A 25,515-nucleotide genomic window follows, 5' to 3' on the forward strand; every position below is an offset into this window, starting at 1 on the left:
ATAAATTAAACTGTTGCCTCAATAAATCCACTCTGCAAGTTAATGAACAGGCATTCATGTTTGCCCTTTGTCTTTTGAGTTGAGTTGACCCTTTGAATTGCTATTCACGAAAGCATAAATAAAGGCATTCAAGACTAAGCAACAAATCGAAATCCCCTTTGGAGCGATTTAATATCTCAAAGCCAGAGTTGAGCAGCTAACCAAACTATATTTGCAGCTTGGCTAGATCTGGATGTCTGGTTGTCTGGATATCTGGTGGTGATGCTGTTGCTGGATAAATGTCAACGGTTTCAGTCAGTCAAATGACATAACAAATAGCTGTCCGGGCGATGCAACAACGACAACGAACAGAGTAAACAGAATTTACTGCTACGAAGGACTCTGTCGGGCAAATGAAGTGCAAAACGGAACAAAGTGCAGACCGCGGCTGTTGCAAGAGAAATAACCTTTCAAAAAATTGTTTACACCACAGCAAGTGCATGGTAGTAGAGCAGAACGGAGACCTACAAGACGCAACATCAGGGGCGTTACCATAAAGGGGGTGAATGGCCCATTCCCCTAACCCCAAAAGATTTTGTGAAAATGGCAGTAAAATATTTTAAATTTCTAAAATTAATAACAAGTTTTGAATTAGGCATCTTCTCAAATTGTTATTAATTCGCCTTAATACACAATCCTGTTGAAAACTATCGCGTTTTGGTATTTAAACCGATTATTTTTACGATCACGATAGCCATCGATTGCCAGCAGGTCGTAGTGTATCAATGTTGGAAATAATATTTACCCCTTTAGAGGAAAAATGTCTGGTTTCGCTCATGGCTAACATAGAACAAACAAGGATGCCTGTGTTATGTGTGTGTTTGTGTGTGGGTGTGCGTGTTTGTGTGTATGTCAACTAAATGTCAACAACGAAGGACATAAACCACAGCAGATGAACGAACACAAGTAACCAACCAAGGCAGTCAGAAGAGGGCGAAAGAGGGCAGGCGGACAAGGACAATAAGGGTGTGGTTTGTGCACAGGATGGCTAAGAAAAGCGAAACTCCGAAAGGAGTCAACCTCTTCTGACAAGCTAGAAGATAAAAGCTAGAACGAGAAGAATCGGCCGAGATAGAGAAACAGAGAGGGGAAAGATTCAACAACTGGCCTGCAGGGCGATGGTAGACAAAGGCTAGATTCTGGCCTTGGGTACTTGGGTCGTTGCTGCTATTGCATTGTGTATGTGGGAGCCCGCAGAATGAAAGTCAAGGATAATAATTGCTTGGTAAGGCCGCTCCCTACCGCTGCCCCACCTACAGGACCGAGACCTGCTAGCCAACCGGTTGCACTGTCATCAAAAGAAGTCCTTAACACTGGAATGCGGCAGCGCGGTCTGCGGTTGATGGCCAACGCCGCACGCTATCCAGGATTCCTCACAGTTCGCACCCCATTACCCGACTCTAGCCCATCAGTAAATACCAAGGCTGTGTGCGGATGGACTGGATTCAGATAGAAAGAGAGAGATAGAGCGAGAGAAAGAGTGAGAAAGAGATATGCAGATGGAGTATATGCACCGCTTAAATGAAATTTTAATTATTTTCCTGTATTTTTTTGTTCTGTTCCTTTATAATGAGAAAATAAAGGAAACAGAAAGCCAATGACTTTAACAGAAGTTGATTAAAGTTGACGAGATTAAGCCGAGGTTCAATCCTTGTCGCGAGTCATTTAAGCCAGTTCATTCTCAATTTGATTGATAATTAAAAAAGAATAAAAAAGGGGAAGGACATAAAGCCGACAGGATATTGAGCATGTTAATGATGGCATTTTCAATTTACGAAAATTTCATCAGATTAAACTATGAAAAAAAAGGGAAAGCACTTGAGAGTTGAAAAATAAACACAAGAGTGCCCTGCGTTAACTACGACAGTGCTGAAGATTGTATACCCTTGCAATTTTGTGTCAAAATGTTTAATTTTCCTACCAAATAAAGTATATGTATTTAACTCTGGGCCATATTTGATATGTCACATTACATTACAAGTTGCACAGCAAACATATATTACAAAGTCTATTCATACAGAGAGATATAGAGAAATAGTCGAACTAAGCTGTATCAACTCGTCTATCGGCTATGATCAAGAGTATACCTTATCAGGTTCAAAAGGTTCGATCGATCATTCTATATGATGAAGTTTTCATGCCAACCAGAAGTACGGAAAGACACACTCTTAACCTAAGTGAATATATTCATTTTGCAAGGGATGGGTACCCAAATTTAATTACTTTTTATTGTAATTAAAAAGTAGGTTAATCGAATCTCTAAATGATTTGTATAGCTCTAATTCTTTAGCTATGACTTTGCATTGGAAGAAGATGAAATTCTAAAGCTTTCGCAGTCTTTCTCTCTCCATCTATCTGTCTCTTTTGCTCGCATTCTATTATTTCTTTTATCATCTTTGCTTATCTCACCATTGTCAGATCCAATTCCACAAATATTTGTATAATTTTGCATGACAGACAAAATCGGTCCAGCTGCTGCTTCTCTTTGCTTGCCATGGCTTATTCAACAATACAACACGCCATTTGCCATTGAATTATGATGATTGACTTTTATTACATGAAATTGCAATTTATTTTACTTAACAACAAGCAGAAGCAGCCGCAGTAGCAGCCGCAGCAGCAGCAGCAGAAGCAGCAGAAGCAGCGCAACAAGAGCAGTTGAAAGTAGCGAGCATTTTTGAATGAAAAGTTATAAAGAAATTACGTTATTTATCATCGGGAACGCCTTCCCATCAGCCTACCACTAGCAGGAGGAGCAGCCACCAAACCGTTTCCGTTTCCGTTCATTTATTTGCGTGACTGTCAAACACACACACACACACACTCAGACAGTCCTTTGGTTGTAGTTTGCAGCACACAGTTAAAAAGTTTTTTGTGGCGGCAGCAGAAAATTTAAATTTATTGTTTTGCGGTTTTTTGAACGGTCACCCACGGCAAAGCCTTCGGCGAGCACCCAAAAAGTGCCACGCCCACCCTTCCTCCCTCTCTCTCTTTTTCCTTCGAGGGAGGTGTACTTTTAGTCAATGGGCTTAAAATTAGTTTGTATCGATGGGCGTTTGATTTACGGCCAAATGGAAAATTGCTTAATTGCCTTAAAAATGGGCGTGTTCAAGTGGCAAGTGGTAAACGGGAAAGAGCCAAAAAAAAAAAAAACCTAAAAGCAGAAATTAATGGCAAGTTACAGTTGGCAAATCCAATCCAATTACACCGAGTTAAGACCAAAGTAAATCGTTTAAGTTTACCATTTGATACCTTATAATTTACCTTTACTTAGTCTTAAGCCAAGTTTGCCGCCCTTTACTTGCACGAGGCAAATTTTTGGGTTCTCATTTTTGCTCACAACGAAGTTAAAACGAACAAATTTTTGAGTCAGCGCTAGAAAATATTGGCTAAGCATAAATCTTGTCTCCGACGCAGACTTGTTTTTTGTTATTTTTTTTTTTGTTTCAGTCTCATCGTTTGCCATCATCCATCCTTGAGTTGCTGTTCGAGATGGCGCAGAGATGCCTGGTAAACAGAAAGAAGGAGGACGCCAAAAAGGGGCCGTGGCGTTTGGGCTTACCGAGGTGGGTCCGGGTCTGGTTTCGGGCATACTTGTGTTGTTACAGGCAGACAGCTGATGCATAAACCATTAATTTATGGGCATATCGATTCGGAAAACAAACAAGAAAGTTACATTGTAAGTCAACAGAAAGAACGACCTTTAAATACCCTAAGCCAAATGAAAGCATGTACCATGTTAGTTAAAATGGGCTCAAAACTGAGCGCAACTATGTATGAAACATATATCTAGGTGCAATAGTTATACTCAGGCATGTCTATTATATTTAGATATTCATCTTATCCATAACTATGTATCTGTATTAGTTTGCCCATCTTTTAATCTATATTTTATGCATCAATTTCTCTCTGTCTGTTATTCCAACTTCTTTATTTTACAAGCGATCAATGTCTTTGGTATATTTTGTATCTTTATTCGAATTTATTACAACACATTTTCAAAAAGCCATCAAACACTGATGGATAATTAACGTATTTTTATTTGATTAACTATTTTTTAGTCTTGACTTAACCATTCATATAGCAAACTGCATAATTCGGAAATTCATTTCCACAATATCCAGTGACTTCATTGAAATATGGATAATCCGTGGGACATTTTTCTAAATGCGTCGATTGATCATTATAGCATAAAGTATATTCTGTGCACCCTGTGTTAATGAGACTAACGATGGATATATTCAGATTAGCGCAACGATCATAGGGGCAACTGTAAGTATGGGCTGGGGCACACTTTTGGCTCCACCATTGAAAATGTAAGCCCGAGGGACAACTATGCCATACGCCCACATCAAACTGAGACTTACATATGTAGTACCCGTAACAAGTAAGGGCATCAGAGAAAAGTTGTGGCCCCGGAAAACGATCGTTGCGATAGTATTTCGAGCAGACATAGACATCAGTCTCTGGTGGAGGATAAGAAATGTACTCATTGTCAAAGTCGAAGCAGTGCTCTGGACGGATTGATTGACAACGTGCTGTATGGGGATTAAAGTATCGTCCAGCTGAACAACGCTTTTGCTGTCCAATGCCATTTATACACAGACGATAATTCCTGCAATCCATGGCATCTCGCATACGACTTCCATTCTGAATCTTTGAGCAAATATCTGGAGCCTGGGGACACCTTTTGTTGTCTGTAACATTAACACATTTCTGCAGCTGATTGCTAAAGAGTTCACCTGCCTGACACTGAAAGTGTTTTCTCTCATCATTCCAATCTTCGTTACACCTTCTATATATGCTACAATTCGAAAAATCAGCCACATAATCATCTGGCTGCAAATGAAGGCAAATATCCTCTTGTTTGGCTTCGCAATTCACTTCACTTGCCTTTCTACAGGTCCCATCTCGAAAATTATAGAGTTGATTAGCAGAACAATGGCCATGAGCCAGAAGATGATTATCCTGACAGTAACCCCACTTCCGACAGTCGGTGGGATCGCCTATATATCCAGGGCCAGGCCAATAGTAACATAAATCTTGCATCGTGTAGCAACTTATGCCAGAGATGATTAGTGTGAGAAAAGCAAGTAATTTTGTGTCCATGGAAGCTGCAGTCAATGGATTTTAGAATCATGCATCTGTCAGTTTCAGACTGCTTTACCTATCAATATGACTTTGAGTACCATCTCCACCCAGAAGCCAATGCAGACTAAAAACAGTTTTGATAACATGAAACATTTCATGCCACATTTTCATTGCTTCATTTAAAGAAACTTAAGATAAGGTGACCCACAAAAAACAAAAACAAAAAATAGACACTGCTTTATAACAAAGATTGAATATGTAACAGCAATTAAAGAGATAGTGAGAACATGAAACAAATTTCCTTAAAGATTGGAGAACTTAAGTTCTCCTACAGTGCTAAGTAAGATCTTCTCACAGCTTAGTTTTCATTGGAATTTTAGGTAAAGGTTTTTGTTGATATTCTCAAAGGAAACAATTTATCTATTAAGATAAAAGAAAAAAATACTTTCTGGGAATGTTTTAAAATCAAGTATTACTTCATATTTAGAACTCTGTGGAAATAATTTGTGTTCCAAAACGTGTTGGAAATTTTATTCATAAGTAATAGTTTTGAATTCGCTTCCACAGAAACGATCGATCAAATAGAGTAACTTTTATCAATAACTTTATTATTATTTATTATATGTATGTTAGTTCAAACTTAAGCAGATGACAATATCAGATAGCTGTCAAATTGGTTACTAAAAGGGCCGCTTTACTCTGGCTTGTGCAAATATTCAAATTTTTAGTCTATAACTTTGACACCAATAGGCAGGGAAAGAGTAAGGCCAGGACCTGCAAGATTAGGTAAATGAATTTTGCCGGCATCGCCAAAGAAGGCTGTCGGCCTTTTGGTTTCTATATAGGAAAATGAATTTCCCCTTTTGAATATGCTTCCACCATTTATTATTCTAAGTCCTTAAAGTTGTATCCCTTTTTTTTTTGTTATTTGCTTTAAGTGCAAGTTTGTTCTTTTGAAGACAGTTAATATATGTCCTATCATCCATTTTACTAAAGGTTCATCACATTATCCTTAGCACATTTGCTGTCAGTTGATACGTTGCTTTTTTTACATTAGTTAAACGACAAAGAATTGCATTTTGTTGGCTCACAACGACTAAGCGACTTGAAAATCCAGTTAGCCCGCCCGCACACACACACACACACACACACACATACACACACGTACAAAAAAGGTTGAGAGAAAGTGAAAAAGAGAGGGAGAGAGAGATATATATATAATAAAATGGCGACTGGCTTCAAATGTCAAAAAATCGCTTATCTATGTAGGTATATCAAAAAATATGAGATGCATACATCCTTTTTCTGCATTGTTCGCGATGTCCTTATGCAAGAAACTGAGCTGAATTGTGCTGAGGAACTGGAACCAAAGCAAGACTAGGAATAGAAAACAGAAAAAGAAGAAGATAAAAAACATGTCTGAGGAAGTGGGTCTTGGGGGTTCACTTTGAGTGGCTTGTCGCCATCATGTTGGCAGGCAATGTAAACTGCTTAGCATCGGTTGGATGCATTTATTGACATTTTATGCTTAAGGACATACTTAATATCCTTAACGTGCTATCTGCCAGAACAGATAGCGTAGAGTTATCTCAAGAGGTTGTGCTCTAATACAATGGGCCACGCGATTGCATGGGGACAAATCGTTGTTAACATTTAAGGAACGCAATAGACAAAATATTATTGGAGAACCTTTTAGATTCCATTCAATTACTAACACATACATATAATATGAACAATTCGATTTTATAATTGCTGAGTAAAGTTATTAATTAGTTCCACGGTAGCTAGCTAACCTACAGAAGCTTGCTGAAGCAGAAAAACAGTTGCCAGCCTTTGAGCGAGTGAGTGGGTGGGTAGGTGGTTGAATGGATGGGTGGATTGCCTGAAGGGATGTGTCTATGTGGTGGTGGTGATTGTAGAGGTGGCGGCCATGCAAATGGCATGCCATGTCAGGCCATGCCATAGACTGGGCCACTTTGGGTCTCGCTTTGTTGCTTTTACCACTTCCGCAGCGGCGCCGTGCGCTTCCGTTTCCCTTAACCTTTCCCGCACCGACATTTATGGCCGCTTCTCTCATCAGCATCAGCATCAACATCAGCAACGTCGTCGTTGTAGTCGTCAACGTTTTCGTTGTCGTCGAGACCATCTGGCGACCAAACCCGGCCAACTACTTGCCCGTAATTTTCTTTTCAATCAGTGACTGGATCTGCTACCATTCTCTGGCTGCCTGCTCTGTTCCCAACCCTGTACCCGTATCTGCGCCAGGGCTCTGCCTGTTGGCCTATTCCCCAGGCCCACAACACGCAACGGCAATGGCAAATTGTGCGACTCAACTGACTGACTATTCCTGGTCTCCTCTCCTCTTCACTTTTCTCACTTCTCTTGTATTTGTATCATGTTTGCGTGTCCTTGCCTGGACTGCCATTTCTTTATTTTTTCTTTTGTAATTTTTTCCACATGTTCACGGCTTGAATATTTTATGGGCTTAAGTGCTTTCAGTTAGAGTCTTTTTGCATTTGCCTCTTTCACTCTCTGTGCTCTTCCTTTCCGTAGTTTGTGTGTCTGGGCTCCGTTTTGCACCTTCTTGCACCAAGGACGCACATAAATTCATTAGATTACATACATATCTGGGCCATTGTTTGTTTTTACCACTGGTTCTCCACTTGTTGAGTATGTATCTTCCTGGCCTGTCCGACCCCAAAATATCTGCTATCCGATCTCACATCTGAGATCTAAGTAAGTAGGTATGTCCAAGCCTTCAGCTTTTTCATTTGAATGGGCTAATTTCCTTATTCGAATGCCAAGAAACAGAATTACGAAAGATGTCGATTGTGAGTGCGAAAATAGTTTAGTGTTGATACCCACAATTAAGTGTTGATAAACGCTATTAGTGTTAGTAAACGATACTAAGTGTTGGTAAACGCTATTAGTGCTAGTAAACGATATTAAGTGTTGGTAAACGCTATTAGTGTTATTAAACGATATTAAGTGTTGGTAAACGCTATTTTTTGGATCATAGTCTTGCCTGTCTGTGGTTTTCATTTTGGCGTTCAAGTTTGAACAAGATGGACACATGCATGGTGAAACAAGTACAAGGTGGTCCCGTCGGCAAATCATACGGTCGTATGAATGATGAAATAAGTAAACCGACAACTGACAGCTGACGACAAAGTCGAACGACAACTGAAATAAGACCTCGTCGTGAGCAGCGCCACCTTGTACTTATTTCATCATGGACATATGTACATACATATGTATGTAAGTCAGATTATTTTTGTACAGAACTTGGTTCCGTAAAATCGAGGAATGTTCGCCTGCTTTGCCCTGGCAGCGGCATATTGCATCCTGAACCGTACTCGATTATGAACTCGAGGAATATGTGCGAACAAATGGTTCAAACAGCCGACGTATTTGTTAATCAGCTGTATCCGAAAAGTGGCATTTGAAAGCCCATATTAAGATTATGTATGTAATATTCACCAACATTTAAAACGAAATTGAAATTGAAGCATCATTTCTGTACAATTCTAATCATGAAGCACTAACAGAACGTGTTGCTATTGTTCAGCTTTTCATTTAAAGCAACCTGGAAGTCTAAACAAACGTGCGTTCAGACCCCGAAGAAATTCTCCGCCGTCATCATCGACGATCCAGATGCCATCTGCCTGCCGGTCGAATCATTAATCACCGAGGCTGGAGTATGCGTGAGGATTACGGGTATATTCGGATCGATTTACCTGATCTCACTGTACTGCCATGTGCATGCTGAGTTGACAAGCGTCTTTCAGTACATGGATACCATACTGCTACTGGCGAGCAGTACTCCGGTCATCCTCTGCCTAGATTCGAATGCTATATCTCCGATGTGGTTCAGTAAACGCTACGATAGCTATCGTGGCCAGCTGAACTACAGATGGGGTGAGCAGCTAGAGGATTGGATTCGGGGATCACCGTTGTGGTGACACCTTCCCCAGACACAGTTGAGAGCACACTTGCTCCTGTGCCGTCCTGAAAGCTCAGAAATGCTAACTGGCGTTTGTTTGACTCCGTACTGGTAGAGGAAGTCGCGAGCCGCTGGAAAGGTGAAGTGGTGGACCACTGAACTGAGTACAAAACGTCATGAAGTCAGGAGACTTAGGCGGAGGCTCCAGGATGCAGAGGGAACGAATCTACGCAGTTTTTGGCAACTCATCTGCGGACGGCTGTCCGCGAGTTTGAGAATCTCATCCTGAAGACGAAGGAGGATCATTGGCGGAACTTCGTTGGAGACCACAGGGATGACCCATGGCATGCATACAAGATTTGCCGAGGACGAAAGCGGTCCACAGAGTTGGGATGCCTTCGCGAGGATGACAGGCCGGTCGTAACCTGGCACGACTGCGCGAGTCTTCTCCTCCGTAAATTCTTTCCAGTTGCGGCAGCGAGTGACGACATTGCCATTCCAAGCGGAGCTACACCGGCTCTCGAAGCCTTCGAGATCGGAGTATGCGTCGCCCGGTTGAAGAGCAGGCGCTCTCCCGGACTGGACGGCATCACAGGTGGTATCTGCAAGGCAGTATGGCGTGCTATCCCCGGGCACATAACAGCGTTGTTATCTCGCTGTGTGGCAGAGGGATATTTTCCCCTTGAGTGGAAATGCCCGAGAGTAGTGGCGATCGTCAAGGGCCCCGACAAGGAATGGAGTGATCCAGCTTCCTATCGGGGCATCTGCTTGCTGCCAGTGTTTGGCAAGGTGCTAGAAGGGATCATGGTGAATCGAATGTAAGAGGTGCTTCCGGAAGGAAATAGATGGCAATTCGGCTTTCGACCTGGACGCTGTGTTGAGGATGCCTGGCACCTGGCACCAGGGTTGCCGCCAACCAGGCGGTATACGTGTTGGGTCTTTTCGTGGACTTTAAGGGTGCCTTCGACAACGTTGAGTGGAGCGCGGTATTGTCAGCAATACCTTCCAGCCGATTTTCAAAATTTCTTTGTTGGAAAAACAAACAATATCTGAAACTTTATACACGTTTATTTTATAAGTATTTTTATTTGACTCGTACATGAACCCGTCACAATCACAACGGAAAACCCCAAAACAAAAGAGGTTTTCACACTCAGAAATTTCGATAAACAGGGAAAATGTATGTAGCTTAAGCTGAAAATTTTAAATATGTAAATAGCTTTCAATTTAAAGCAACTCTAAGTCATTTACAAATCGCAGTTCACATTTTGCAAAAATTATCAACTTCAATTTTAGTTTTGAAAACCAATTTTAAGGATAATTTGCCACATGGTTAAAAAAGTAATTGTCAATCGTGAGCGATTCTTTGGAGTTAACGTCGACCCATGTGGTCGGCCAACATCCGTTCCAAGACTGTCCTGAAGAGCTGCGGTGCCGTGTCGAGCTCTACACATCACTAAAAAGGTTATGAATTTACTAATCGATGGCAACAAACCGGAAAACAGACTGACAAAGGCAGGGCTACCCATTGAAAACATTAAAAACGTTCCAATCTCAATTTTAGTTTTGAAAACCAATTTTAAGGATAATTTGCCACATGGTTAAAAAAGTAATTGTCAATCGTGAGCGATTCTTTGGAGTTAACGTCGACCCATGTGGTCGGCCAACATCCGTTCCAAGACTGTCCTGAAGAGCTGCGGTGCCGTGTCGAGCTCTACACATCACTAAAAAGGTTATGAATTTACTAATCGATGGCAACAAACCGGAAAACAGACTGACAAAGGCAGGGCTACCCATTGAAAACATTAAAAACGTTCCAATCTCAATTTTAGTTTTGAAAACCAATTTTAAGGATAATTTGCCACATGGTTAAAAAAGTAATTGTCAATCGTGAGCGATTCTTTGGAGTTAACGTCGACCCATGTGGTCGGCCAACATCCGTTCCAAGACTGTCCTGAAGAGCTGCGGTGCCGTGTCGAGCTCTACACATCACTAAAAAGGTTATGAATTTACTAATCGATGGCAACGAACCTGAAAACAGACTGACAAAGGCAGAGCTACCCATTGAAAACATTAAAAACGTTCCAATCTCCCTAGCTTCGCTATCAAGTAAACTTGAAATCGCTTCTAGCAATGCAACAAAAGAACGGGGGAAAACCATTACCACCTGCCGTGCAGCCAAAGCAATGTGCAGCATGTGAAAGGAGAGACTGCTGGCGATGCTGATGGATCTGAACCGCACGGATTGTATGATGCTTACAGGCCTTTACATTAAGAATTACAATTTACGACTAAGGAAAATTATTTTACTCAAAAGTAGTCCCAATGGTTCAAGGTAAAAATATTTTAAAATAGGAAAACAATCAATTTTAATCTTTGTAAAAATAAGGAAAATTTGATTCAGTTGTTGTCCGAACAGAAGGAAGTAACCGAATGAGAAAATCTGTGAGTTGTCCCAGTATTTATACAATTTTCGATCAAATTTCTCAATGGCTACTTGATAAACAATCGATGGTTGAGTAGTATCGAGCATAGGAACTATCGATGGTTGTGCATGTCCGATAGTTTCGGGTGTTTGGTTTACATATGTATGTATTACTAAAATAATTCACGCATTTTTACTTGCTGCTTGAGCGGCCTGATTCAAACAAAAACAGACTGTATCGATCCATAAAAATACATATGTACATGTACAGAAAATAAATAAAACAACTCAAGAACAAGGTCTAAATGTTCGGAAATTGGATATTCTTACCAATGAACGAAAAATTAAAGTAATAATTTTAATAACCTAGATGGAGAGAATTAAGCTAGGGGAATACATATCTTAAGTGACCGTCGATAGTCTTTAAAAAAATTCTTTGACAATGAGAAATACCGCTTAGAAATTTTAAATAAAAGCCCAATTAGGTGATTAGCGCATTTTTTGTGTGAATTAATACATCGCCATGTATGTAAGTAGTCAAGCGATTAGATTAACCTAAAAAGAGAGAAAGTCCTCTTTGGTTATTATGACCGTATGGAATGCCTCAAGAACGCTGTCATTAAGATAACATTCATATGTATTTAAATTCTTTTTAAACTTATATGGGAAATGTGGTCGTGCGACAGGGTGTTAGTTCGCAGAACGTCGCGAGCCGCTGGAAAGGTGAAGTGGTGGACCACTGAACTGAGTACAAAACGTCATGAAGTCAGGAGACTTAGGCGGAGGCTCCAGGATGCAGAGGGAACGAATCTACGCAGTTTTTGGCAACTCATCTGCGGACGGCTGTCCGCGAGTTTGAGAATCTCATCCTGAAGACGAAGGAGGATCATTGGCGGAACTTCGTTGGAGACCACAGGGATGACCCATGGCATGCATACAAGATTTGCCGAGGACGAAAGCGGTCCACAGAGTTGGGATGCCTTCGCGAGGATGACAGGCCGGTCGTAACCTGGCACGACTGCGCGAGTCTTCTCCTCCGTAAATTCTTTCCAGTTGCGGCAGCGAGTGACGACATTGCCATTCCAAGCGGAGCTACACCGGCTCTCGAAGCCTTCGAGATCGGAGTATGCGTCGCCCGGTTGAAGAGCAGGCGCTCTCCCGGACTGGACGGCATCACAGGTGGTATCTGCAAGGCAGTATGGCGTGCTATCCCCGGGCACATAACAGCGTTGTTATCTCGCTGTGTGGCAGAGGGATATTTTCCCCTTGAGTGGAAATGCCCGAGAGTAGTGGCGATCGTCAAGGGCCCCGACAAGGAATGGAGTGATCCAGCTTCCTATCGGGGCATCTGCTTGCTGCCAGTGTTTGGCAAGGTGCTAGAAGGGATCATGGTGAATCGAATGTAAGAGGTGCTTCCGGAAGGAAATAGATGGCAATTCGGCTTTCGACCTGGACGCTGTGTTGAGGATGCCTGGCACCTGGCACCAGGGTTGCCGCCAACCAGGCGGTATACGTGTTGGGTCTTTTCGTGGACTTTAAGGGTGCCTTCGACAACGTTGAGTGGAGCGCGGTATTGTCAGCAATACCTTCCAGCCGATTTTCAAAATTTCTTTGTTGGAAAAACAAACAATATCTAAAACTTTCTTTATAAACGTTTATTTTATAAGTATTTTTATTTGACTCGTACATGAACCCGTCACAATCACAACGGAAAACCCCAAAACAAAAGAGGTTTTCACACTCAGAAATTTCGATAAACAGGGAAAATGTATGTAGCTTAAGCTGAAAATTTTAAATATGTAAATAGCTTTCAATTTAAAGCAACTCTAAGTCATTTACAAATCGCAGTTCACATTTTGCAAAAATTATCAACTTCAATTTTAGTTTTGAAAACCAATTTTAAGGATAATTTGCCACATGGTTAAAAAAGTAATTGTCAATCGTGAGCGATTCTTTGGAGTTAACGTCGACCCATGTGGTCGGCCAACATCCGTTCCAAGACTGTCCTGAAGAGCTGCGGTGCCGTGTCGAGCTCTACACATCACTAAAAAGGTTATGAATTTACTAATCGATGGCAACAAACCGGAAAACAGACTGACAAAGGCAGGGCTACCCATTGAAAACATTAAAAACGTTCCAATCTCAATTTTAGTTTTGAAAACCAATTTTAAGGATAATTTGCCACATGCACATTGGGTAAAATTCCCAAAATTTTGGCATAAATTAAAAATTTTTTTTTTTGAAAAATCTGATTTTTTTTATTTGTTTCTAATTAAAAACATTCCAATAAGTGTAAAAATTATTTTTAAAAATTTTTAGGGAGTTCCCTTAATGTTTTACGCTTATTCAAAGTCAGCTGTTTGAGGGTTGCATTGGTTATCGAAAAAAACGCGGGAAAGCTTCTTTGACTTTCAAAGTAAACAAAACAAAAGTATTTGCATTTGTGAAAAAGTTTTATCATGGAAAAAATCAACGAAGGTATGTAAAATGAGATGTTTGTGTAGATTTTGTAGTTTTTGTTATTTATTGTCCAATTGTCCAATGTGTTGCTATGTGTATTTATAGATCAAAACTAAAACTTGTTTGTGTGTTTCGTCAGACCTAACTTTTGAAGCGAGAAAAGGTTAGAAAATGTATAAATAACAGGTTGTACACTAATCTTCGACTAATCCAATACTGAAAAGACAATACTTCTCATATTTGCCCCTTTTCGAAATAATCGACATGTTGCAGTTACACACGAGTTCTGCCATTCCATTTTGTTGGAAGTGTGGAACAGCAACAGTCGCGAAGAAAACGCTGTTCAAAACTATATTGTGCAGCAAATAGGTCAGGAAAATCTATCGGTGGATCAACAAAATGTAATTAAGCTTAAAGTAAAACAATTCGTCAAATTCATCAAATATAATTTGCCAAAATGCAATCGGATGGTGGAACGCTTTAAAACAAAGCACACACGTTGGCTGGAGTCAAGTATCAAAGTTACTTCGAGTGATAGAAAACTTGAAAGAGCAGGTCGAAAGCATTTAAACTATAACGATGCAGGTCCTCGTTTAAAACGGAAATTAGCATCTGAACTTGCTTCACAGAACGACAACTCGACTCCTCTTTTAATACATGCCGCATTGCTTTCGTCAAAAAAATTAAAAGAGACAGATACATCCTTTGTTCTGAAAAAAGCCATAAGCAACAAGAATTTAAGTGAGATTAAAAAAAACTGGAGAAACGTGACCCATTGCCACTAAGTGTTGATAAAGCATTAGCTTTTCTGATTGAAAACGGATTGACTAAACAGCAATACCTGAGCATCAAGGCCCTTAACAAACAGCAAGGATGTGACATTTATCCACCTTACGCAAAAGTGAGAGAAAGTAAGCTGAAATGTAGACCCGAAGAAATCATGTACTCAGAAACTAAAGTGGAAGTCCCGTTTCAAAATTTATTAAACCACACAGTGGATCGTATTCTGGAGATGCAGCAAGACGTTCTTGAAATATCCAATTCTTCACGTTGTACATTGATGTTAAGCTACGGCTTCGATGGTTCTACTGGACAAGGCATTTACAAACAGAAATTTCAGGAAAATGACCTTATCGGATTAGACCATTCACTATTTGTTACAACGATGATCCCATTACAATTGGTTGATGAGTTCAATGAAGTCATTTGGCGTAATTCTACTCCACAATCTGTAAGATTTTGTCGGCCATTAAAACTTCAGTTTATTAAGGAAACAACCGAACTCATACTACAAGAAAAATCTAATTTGGATGAACAGATAAAAAATCTTCAAAGTCATTTGTATATTTTCAAAGAAAAAGGATCCTCGTTGATTATAAGCCCCACATGACGTTAATTGACGGAAAAGTTTTAAACGTGTTAACTGGTACGAATTCATGCCAAGTATGCCCATTATGTGGAGCAAAGCCAAGTCAAGTGCTAAAGACCTTTGACTTCAAATCAGGAATATTTGCTGTTAATTCCAAAAGTCTGCAATATGGAATTAGCCCTCTACATGCATGGATTAGATTTCTGGAGTTTGTATTGAAAATATCATACCGATTAGAAATAAAAAAATGGCGTGTTAAGGGATCTGAAAAGGAAGAAATAAGTCAACGAAAACAGTACATCCAAAAAGGCTTTGGAATGAAATGGGTCTTAATGTGGACAGTCCCAAACAAAATGGAAGTGGGAATACAAATGATGGCAATACAGCACGAAGAGCTTTTGAAAATGTTAATACTTTCTCAAGCATTTTAAGTTTTGATAAGGAAATTCTTAAAAACTTTTATATAATATTAATTGCTATCTCTTGCGAGTATAAAGTGAACTCCAGAAAGTTTAAGGATCTATGTGAGAAGACATTTAACATGTATTTAGGCAAATATTTTTGGTATCCAATGCCTCCAACTATACACAAAATTTTGGTGCATGGTCATCAAATAATGGACACCTGTATACTTCCGGTTGGAGTTTTGGGAGAAAACGCTTCTGAAGCTCGAAATAAAATTTATAAAAACGATCGAAAATCACATGCTAGAAAGTGCAGCCGGTTGGAAAATATAAGTGATGTATTCAACAGAGCACTTGACTCATCTGACCCACTTATTTCAAGCCTTAATTTAAAAGCACGAGCTAAAGCAAATAGGAAGAAGAAAATACCCACAGAAGTTCTTGAACTTTTAGAGGAACATTCTTACGAATCTTCTAAGACACTTGGAAAGAATGCTGTTTCAACAGAAAGCCAAGAAGAGGAATATGATTCCCAGGATGATGAAGACATTGAAGTTAATTGTATTGAGTTGGAAGAAGAAGAATCAGAAGAAGAAGATAATGAATAAGTTGAAGCATTTGCCCAGGTAAGAAAAGCAAATTGAAAAAATATTTCATTGACCTCTGCTAATCTATTTTGTTTTTTCTAGCAATCTAAATGAATCAAAACTAGCCTTAAACATCTAAGTACATAAATATATTTAATGTTTAATAAAATATATATATAATATATATATAGGTTATAATATAATTAACATAGCATATACACAACGAATATGTAAGCAACAATATTAATTTTAATATTAAAATAAATTTTTAAAAAAGGGCGGAGGTGTGGGCGTGGCCAATTTCAAAATCCGAAATTACTAAAAACTCATACTAATATACATAATAAATTTCAGGCTTCTATCTCTTCAGGGACAATTAATGCCGAAAATTCGGCATTTTTACCCATAGTGACATGGTTAAAAAAGTAATTGTCAATCGTGAGCGATTCTTTGGAGTTAACGTCGACCCATGTGGTCGGCCAACATCCGTTCCAAGACTGTCCTGAAGAGCTGCGGTGCCGTGTCGAGCTCTACACATCACTAAAAAGGTTATGAATTTACTAATCGATGGCAACGAACCTGAAAACAGACTGACAAAGGCAGAGCTACCCATTGAAAACATTAAAAACGTTCCAATCTCCCTAGCTTCGCTATCAAGTAAACTTGAAATCGCTTCTAGCAATGCAACAAAAGAACGGGGGAAAACCATTACCACCTGCCGTGCAGCCAAAGCAATGTGCAGCATGTGAAAGGAGAGACTGCTGGCGATGCTGATGGATCTGAACCGCACGGATTGTATGATGCTTACAGGCCTTTACATTAAGAATTACAATTTACGACTAAGGAAAATTATTTTACTCAAAAGTAGTCCCAATGGTTCAAGGTAAAAATATTTTAAAATAGGAAAACAATCAATTTTAAAAGAGATCATTTTAAATCTTTGTAAAAATAAGGAAAATTTGATTCAGTTGTTGTCCGAACAGAAGGAAGTAACCGAATGAGAAAATCTGTGAGTTGTCCCAGTATTTATACAATTTTCGATCAAATTTCTCAATGGCTACTTGATAAACAATCGATGGTTGAGTAGTATCGAGCATAGGAACTATCGATGGTTGTGCATGTCCGATAGTTTCGGGTGTTTGGTTTACATATGTATGTATTACTAAAATAATTCACGCATTTTTACTTGCTGCTTGAGCGGCCTGATTCAAACAAAAACAGACTGTATCGATCCATAAAAATACATATGTACATGTACAGAAAATAAATAAAACAACTCAAGAACAAGGTCTAAATGTTCGGAAATTGGATATTCTTACCAATGAACGAAAAATTAAAGTAATAATTTTAATAACCTAGATGGAGAGAATTAAGCTAGGGGAATACATATCTTAAGTGACCGTCGATAGTCTTTAAAAAAATTCTTTGACAATGAGAAATACCGCTTAGAAATTTTAAATAAAAGCCCAATTAGGTGATTAGCGCATTTTTTGTGTGAATTAATACATCGCCATGTATGTAAGTAGTCAAGCGATTAGATTAACCTAAAAAGAGAGAAAGTCCTCTTTGGTTATTATGACCGTATGGAATGCTTCAAGAACGCTGTCATTAAGATAACATTCATATGTATTTAAATTCTTTTTAAACTTATATGGGAAATGTGGTCAATTAAATCGAAGCTCTCTTTTGCGCCTTGTGGCGAAAGCAAATATAGACCCGCAAAGAAGTCAAGCAGGTCAAGGATTAACTTGGTCTCTTCACCTGGCTCGTATAACTCATTTTAATTAGGTTAAATATGCAATGGAAAAATAAAACTCGGGAAAAAGGAAGTCAAAAGAAGGAAAGCAAAATGTTTAAGAAGCAAAAAAGGAACAAAGAAAAAATGAAATGCAAAAGGCAAAGGCGGATCCATGTCCATGTAGACGACCCGAGCCAAACGGGTGGATGGGTGGGTTGATGCCTGGCTCGGGGCATGGAGCAAGCTCAATGAGATGCAAAGAACGATAAACAACCCGCAAGCTCGGCGTTCCGCTGATGGCTCCGCTGGCAGAAATAAGCTTACCACTTGCAGAAAAAAGGTTGCCAAGACGGAAAACTGCAAAAGCAAAGTCGGAGGCTGAGGTAGCGGCAATGGCCAAAGTCATATTTCTCGCCAACAACAATTGGCTGGAAGAGCAGACTGCACGAAGCAGGGGGTGAGGGAAACAGGAAGAATTATGGTAGCTTCGCTTCAAGTTGAATGGTAAAGTCTCTGCCTCGCCCCGCTATTCCTTTGTCGCCGTCTTAGTCTCTGTCCCACTGACACTGGCCTCTGGGGTGGGCAGAGCACGTACTTGGAGTATTTTGGCAAAATTAAAATTTATGAACAGATAAAAAAGCGTTAATGGCCACTCGCTGCTATAGGGCCATGCCAAGTGGAGACTAAAGAGGGAGCATGGAGCCATGCTTGGAGGTGGAATGTGTAACAGTTTGCACTCGGTGTGTGCCAATTTCGCTCTTACACGTAAAGAAGTGGACCAAGACGAGAAGGACAAGGACAAAGGACGAGTGCGCGGCGTAGTAGTCCAAGGTATCTAACATCGACAACGTTCGCATCTAGCGTCATAAATGCTGCTCATGAAATTTTGTGTGGAACCACGTTCGGTCGGGAGTTTTTTGTTGCAAACATTAGAAATTGTAGACTAAGAGGCCAGAAAGGTTTCTTTTTGAGTATACGTTGAAGATGGGGCACTTCTAGGGCTGGTGGAAAACTTATCATGCTTCTGGCCTACACATTAAACAATTTCGAGTGCGAACTCGACACTTATCAGTGTTAAAAAGCATATTATTTAATTATAAAATTGCCTTAAAGTCTATCTCTCAACACTTAATTTCACAGCCCCGTAATTGAATGCTGCTTGCTGATTTCTTAAACCGGAATATTTGTTTAAAACCACAGATCATGGTTTGTGGCGTTTAAAGGAAAAAAAAGAAAACTTCAACTATGACATTGCCAATCCTTTTAATTACTGTGTGTTGTTGGTAATATTAAAACATCGGCAAACCAATAAACTTCAAATAATTATTAAGGAAAATTATTTAACAAGCATTTCTATTTTTTTTTTTTTTTTTATTGTCACTTTAAGGTCGCAATCATCTAAAAGACCAATCAAAGCGGTATTATATGGTATTATATTCTTATCTTTAATGAGACACAAAACGGATATCAAGCGAACGGCTTTAAAATGTAGGCAAACTGCCGCCTAGATGGGCCAAATGTAGAGTCATTTTTGTTTATGGCGCTTAAAGGAAAAAAAAACGAAAACTTCAACTATGAAAATGCCAATCCTTTTAATTACTGTGTGTTGTTGGTAATATTAAAACATCGGCAAACCAATAAACTTCAAATAATTATTAAGGAAAATTATTTAACAAGCAAAGCTCTATTTTTTTCTTTTTTTATTGTCACTTTAAGGTCACAATTATCTAAAAGACCAACCAAAGCGGTATTATTATATTCTTATCTTTAATGAGACACAAAACGGAAATTAAGCGAACGAATATGGTCGATATGAATTGTTGTGCAGCGGCTTTAAAATGTAGGCAAACTGCCGCCTAGATGGGCCAAATGTAGAGTCATTTTTGTTTATGGCGCTTAAAGGAAAAAAAAAAGAAAACTTCAACTATGAAAATGCCAATCCTTTTAATTACTGTGTGTTGTTGGTAATATTAAAACATCGGCAAACCAATAAACTTCAAATAATTATTAAGTAAAATAATTTAAGACAGCACGTCTTAATGCTCGAAAGAGAAAAAAATGTAATGCTCTAGAGCTCTAGAGCCCCATCGAAGTATCGATTTCAAATTTTCTAAGCCACAATCGATAGTTTTTGTCGTTATCGTTAGTGCTGAGCGCTGATAGTATCAAATATATCGAATGGGTCCACAATTCTTGTTGGGGCTGCAGGATTATATATGTAGATAGCAATCCTAAGGCCAAAATGTTACCGTTAAAATGAATTTCGAACATTAAAAAAAAAAAAAAATTCCCTTGTCGATAGAATAATAAAATTTCTACTTAATGGCATGTCATGGAAAATGCAATTTATTTGGTAGAAGGGGAAAAGGTAAATATATACTTAAGCTACTCGATATTCCAGTGTTGAAAAGTGGAAAAATCGGCTAAAGCTAGATTTCCGTGTTGTCAAACGCAATTTTTTATTTGGCGCGATATTTGGCCGTCCTGGTAGCCAAATAATCGCTATATTCTTCTATAAAATCAAGAAATATTGTAAACTTAACAATATTTTCGTTTCTTGAAAATAGTGCGAACAAAGATTTAAAGAGCAAGCAATTTCTAGTATCCGAAATTTGGCCTCTGGCAACACTATCTGACTGTATGTTTCAGTATTTATTACAGATCAATCGCAGAGACGTTTTCGTACACAAGAGTGAAAGGGTTAACAAGCAAAGCTCTATTTTTTCCTCTTTTAACCATCCGAAAGAGTCATCACTCACGACCAATTCCACAACAATTGTAAAACAGATAATACCTACATAAAATGTAAATAATTATAGATAAGGTATTATATTTTTATCTTTTATAAGAAACAAAACAGAAATCAAGCGAACGAATATGGCCGATAAGAATTGTTGTGCAGCGGCTTTAAAATGTAGGCAAACTGCCGCCTAGATGTGCCAAAAGGACTTATGTATGTACATGTATTTGATTCATCATTTAAAATGAGGTAATACTTCGATGTAGAGTCATTTTAATGACTACTACATACAACTAGGGAATGGCTTGTCCCTGGTCTTATATGTATGTATGTTTGTAACTTGTTTGCAGAGCTCACGTAGACAGCTTGCTAACTAGTAACTGCTGTGTCTTTGGGCCATTATTTCTACATATACCCCAGTTAGCTGCAAAGTCATATTTTTCTTTGCGCTCTTGAAACAACAATGTCAAGTCGTTGACAACATTTTTAAGTGCACCTTAGCTTAGCCGCCCAGTTGCCATTTTCCCCATTTTGCCTTTACCATTTTAGCATTCTCCACTTCTACACCCCACTTCTGGACAAGATATAGAGACAGCTAATGGTATTTACATGTTGGTCGTCCTTTGTCCTTCGTAGGACACTTTGCCAGTGTCATGCAAGCAGACGGCACACAAAGTCAGGGGACAGATGCAAATACGCGTAAGTTGTTGCTGTATCTCGGGGTTAGAAAGAAGATGGGAGGTTGGTTGGCTGGTTGGTAGGTAGGTAGATTGGAAGGGTCCCATTGTTTGCGGCGTTTAACGACCTTTTAAATGTGCCTCTAATTATGTTTACGTGCCACATTCTCTCCCAAAAAAGACCTCTAGACCAGAATGGCTAAATTGTAAGGTCCAGGCCGGGCCTTGGTGGCAAAAGCTTTACTTTAATCCATATGCTGACTGTTTGTTAATTATGCCAGTTTGGTTCGTGTATCCCACACAACCAACGTGACATGCCTCAGGATGGGTGGAAGTGCCCGGCGATACCGAGAAGGGACTAACTAGCCCGGAACCAAAATATTGCATTAATTTTTAATGGTGTAACGTAAGATGGAAACGGTTTTCTACATCTTCGTTATAAATTCTGCGACACAAGAAACTTTTATTTCGGTGAGGGCGACAACTTTTAAGCGTTGCTATTGGGGCAGAATGGGACAAAGATCTGCAAAAACTTTTCAATGTTCACGCCAACCAAGGTTGGGGTTAGGCAAACCCCTCAGACATGAAAGTGTCTTAATTGGGGCGCTGGCCCTGAATATATTTAGTGGCCATGAATTATGTATACTTGTACCACCAACTAAGGTCAAACCAAAAATCTTAACTGGAAGTTTTCAACGTCCTCCCGTAACCATTCCCCTTTTTCTAACCAACTTTACTCATCATGATCGTTTAATTACGTTTATGGTGTGTTAAGTACTTGATCAAGATTATTAAAATGATTATAGATAATGTTTTAATTTGCTTCTATTTTGTATATCTCATTTTAGACCGTTCTGACCGTTCTCCTTAATTAAAGAATAAGAAAAAGTAATTGAAGAGAGAGAGAAACAGAGACAGACAGACCAGAAAAAAGAATCCTTATGCTTGCACCTTTATCAAACATTTTGCAGCAGAAATTCTAAACGCATAACGACAATAAAAGTTCAAAGAGGAGCTCAAAAATTTGACCAAAATATTAAATTTCCTTTTGCAGACATCTTAAGTAAGAACTTTCTAGCACAAGAGGTCGAAAATTTTGACCTGACATTAAATTCTTGAATTTTCAATATTCACCTTAACATAATTATGCATTATTGCCTCTAGAGAGAGAGAGAGAGGGGAGATATAGGAAGCGGCAAAGGTCCTTTAGCCTGGTTGTAGCAATATTAATTACTTAAAAAGCTTTCCCATTTGCCACTTCCTGCCGCAGTTGATTTCCCCCCAAAACCTCTGAGCGACCATTTTCGTCTCTCGTGTGTGTGTGTGTGAGTGTGCGAGTGTGTATGTGTATATGCCAATGCATTTTTAAAATAATTTCTCCATATGTACGTACTTACATATCATGGCCATATCAAGTAAATTAATAATTCTTCATATATACACACATATGTATACACATGTACATACATATAAAGGAAGAAAAAGCCATTAAATTATTCATTAAACGCAACGTCTTGTATTCAATTTGAATTGAATCGTATCGAATGCCATTGTCGAATAAAAAACAAACTTTTCTACTTTTACTTTTAATGGCTCGAAAAATCTTTTGTCTCGCTTCGTATCTTTATTGCTGCAACAAAATGTTGCAAACAGAATGTATGTATGTTGAATGGCTGAGTGATTATACTTGATTGCGTCTGGTTAACGATTATATAATTAGGTTTCACCAATTCAATGAACCATATTAACTTAATGGGCTAATTCACACAACTCAGATGAAGAGAGATGGCAAATGTTGAATGCAAATTCAAAATGGAATTTCCTGTTTAAAACATTTCACACAAATCTCATGCATTTCCGCACAAGAGAGAGTAAGAGGAGCGATGGCTGAAAGGAAACTCTAATGAGGGAAACTCATTTGGTTAAAAGCAAAGCGTTTTAAGCATTAAAAGGCATAATAATAAATACTTATCACTGGCGGAGCAGTGGCAAACGGTAGCATATTGTCGCCACGCCCCCGAAAAATGGCATACCTTGCCTTGCCATTTGCCGTAAAACAAATGTAAAACGAAATTGCTTTCTGCCAGCAAATGCTGCGACCTGCCCGAAAAATGTCTGAATATGTATGTTTGTATGTGTGCGTGTCGACAGACGGATGCGGAAACGGATGTGAAAAGTGCAGTCATAAATGCGCCATTGCTGATGCCGCCGACGCCGCCGACGCCGCCATCCTTTATGTAAGACGTTAATAATTGTGGAGCATGGAGCATGAAGCAAGAGTTTCTGTGTGGCATGTGTGTGTGTGTGTCTGTTTGTGTTTGTGTGGGCGGGCGATGAAATTTTCAAATTCGCGCATTTTCTTTTATTTTATGGTCGTCGTCGTGTTTGCCTCCCATGGGCTTCGCGCTTTGTAATTATGACAAATGCTAAAATATTGCATGTGTGTGAATATGCGTGGGTATTACTACTCGTCGCTGTGTGTGTGTGTGTGTGCGTGCGTGGGTGTTACTGTGTGGGTGTGTGTGCATATGTCGCTTGGGGATCTCTGATTTTGTTCTTTGTTTGTTTCCTTTTACTTATTTGTTGTTTCTTTCTCTGTAGGTTTTTCTGTCTTTTTTCGCCGGCGGATTTAAGTTAAATCCGAAAAAAAACACATGAAAAAATGCACATGTTAGTCACAAAGTCGGCTAGAGATATATCCTGTAGAATCTGACATATACATAAACCATATGCAGGCAAATATTTGAAGCTTAGTTTCAAGATTCCTAAATTACAGCTCTTAATTAATTGTAAATGTTTTTTGTTTGTTTTCCTTGTGCCTTTTTATTTATTTTTTCTGAATGGTAATTCGAATAAGCCATGCGTTACTTTATTTCTTAGTACAGGGTATGAAAATCCCTTTGAGAACAAAAAAAAAAAAAAAAAAACGAAAAATTTCACACCAAACGCCATAACTACTAAATCAAAATGCCAGCATGAAATGGTTTATTTGCTTTTTTTGGCTGTTTTTTTGTTACTTAAAATAATGGTGATTGGGCATAACCGGTGGAAAATTGAGATTAAAGTATTCATTTAAAGTTGAAAGTCAAGAAAATTCTAATATAGGAATATTCTCAATATTCGCAAATGAAATATGCAAATGTTTATATTAACTACCTGTAACAATTTATTGAGAATTGATCTAACTGTAGATTGACATAACTTTCATTTGCCTGGGGGGAGCCATAACAATTTCTACATCTTTGTCTAGCATAATAAATAAGGCCATTCTGGCATCGTTTCTTGGCAAACTTGTTCACAGTTCACAGTTCAATATTTTCCAATTACATGCACGTATCCTACCCGCCCAGCCTCCTACGTGCTTTACGCTCTGCTCTTCTCACCAAACCATATCCTTACATACGCATATCGAAGAGTTTACGAGTTTTCCCTTTTCTGCTTTTTTCTCTGCTTCATTTTTTTTTTTTTTTTTTTTGGTTTGTACTCGTTGTGGGTGTTGTTTGTGGGGCATTGAAATACAAACTTTAAATTGAATTTTTGCGGTTTGTCATTGTTCGCATCCGGCAGCATTTCACACACACTATACGTATACATATAGGCACCCTTCGAGCCACTCCCATACTCACCAATCGACTTGTTCATCCACCTCTACCCTCCAGTCCTCCCCCATATTCCTATCCTCCTGTCAGAGCGTCATGTGCCTTTCCCTGCGGTCACTTTTGTTCAACAAAAATGCGTTTCTAATTCAATTTGCTGTCAACGCGTTGCGGAGTAGAAAATGGACAGTGGGGAGGAGTGGGAGTCGAAAAAAAGCAGAAAAATGGAAAATGTCGCCAGTTGCATTTCCACTGGCAAAAAAAAAAAAAAAAACAAACAAAATTGTATGGGCGTATCCATGTTGCGGCATTGCGAAAACCCTACGCCCCTGCTCCCCATATTTGATACTCTGCTGACAAACTTTTTGCGGTAGTGGAAATTATTTTATGCTGTAAGTGATATCTTTTAATTGCATTACAAATTTCATGGAAGGGAAAAGCGAATT

General features: G+C 39.1%; 2 protein-coding genes across 2 annotated transcripts in view; both read right to left on the bottom strand.

Moving 5' to 3' along the window:
- Nucleotides 1–25,515, bottom strand: part of LOC137580004 (uncharacterized) — a 119,580-nt gene that overhangs the window by 39,306 nt on the left and 54,759 nt on the right. The gene's annotated exons all lie outside the window — the stretch shown is intronic.
- Nucleotides 4,108–7,276, bottom strand: LOC137579905 (peritrophin-44). Its single transcript, XM_068293776.1, has 2 exons — nt 7,132–7,276; nt 4,108–5,153 (listed from the first exon to the last, which is right to left on the bottom strand). The coding sequence occupies exons 1-2, from the start codon at nt 7,274–7,276 to the stop codon at nt 4,108–4,110; spliced, it is 1,191 nt and encodes a 396-aa protein (XP_068149877.1).

This window comes from Drosophila tropicalis, unplaced genomic scaffold (genome assembly GCF_018151085.1).
Source record: "Drosophila tropicalis isolate 14030-0801.00 unplaced genomic scaffold, ASM1815108v1 contig_805, whole genome shotgun sequence".
Classification (NCBI taxonomy): Eukaryota; Metazoa; Arthropoda; class Insecta; order Diptera; family Drosophilidae; genus Drosophila; species Drosophila tropicalis.

Coding starts and splice junctions, on each gene's coding strand:
- LOC137579905 (XM_068293776.1), bottom strand. CDS start 7,276: ATGGTCTCGACGACAACGAAAACGTTGACGACTACAACGACGACGTTG. Junction 5,154..7,131: donor ACGGCGCCGCTGCGGAAGTG/GTAAAAGCAACA, acceptor CATTGACTGCAG/CTTCCATGGACACAAAATTA.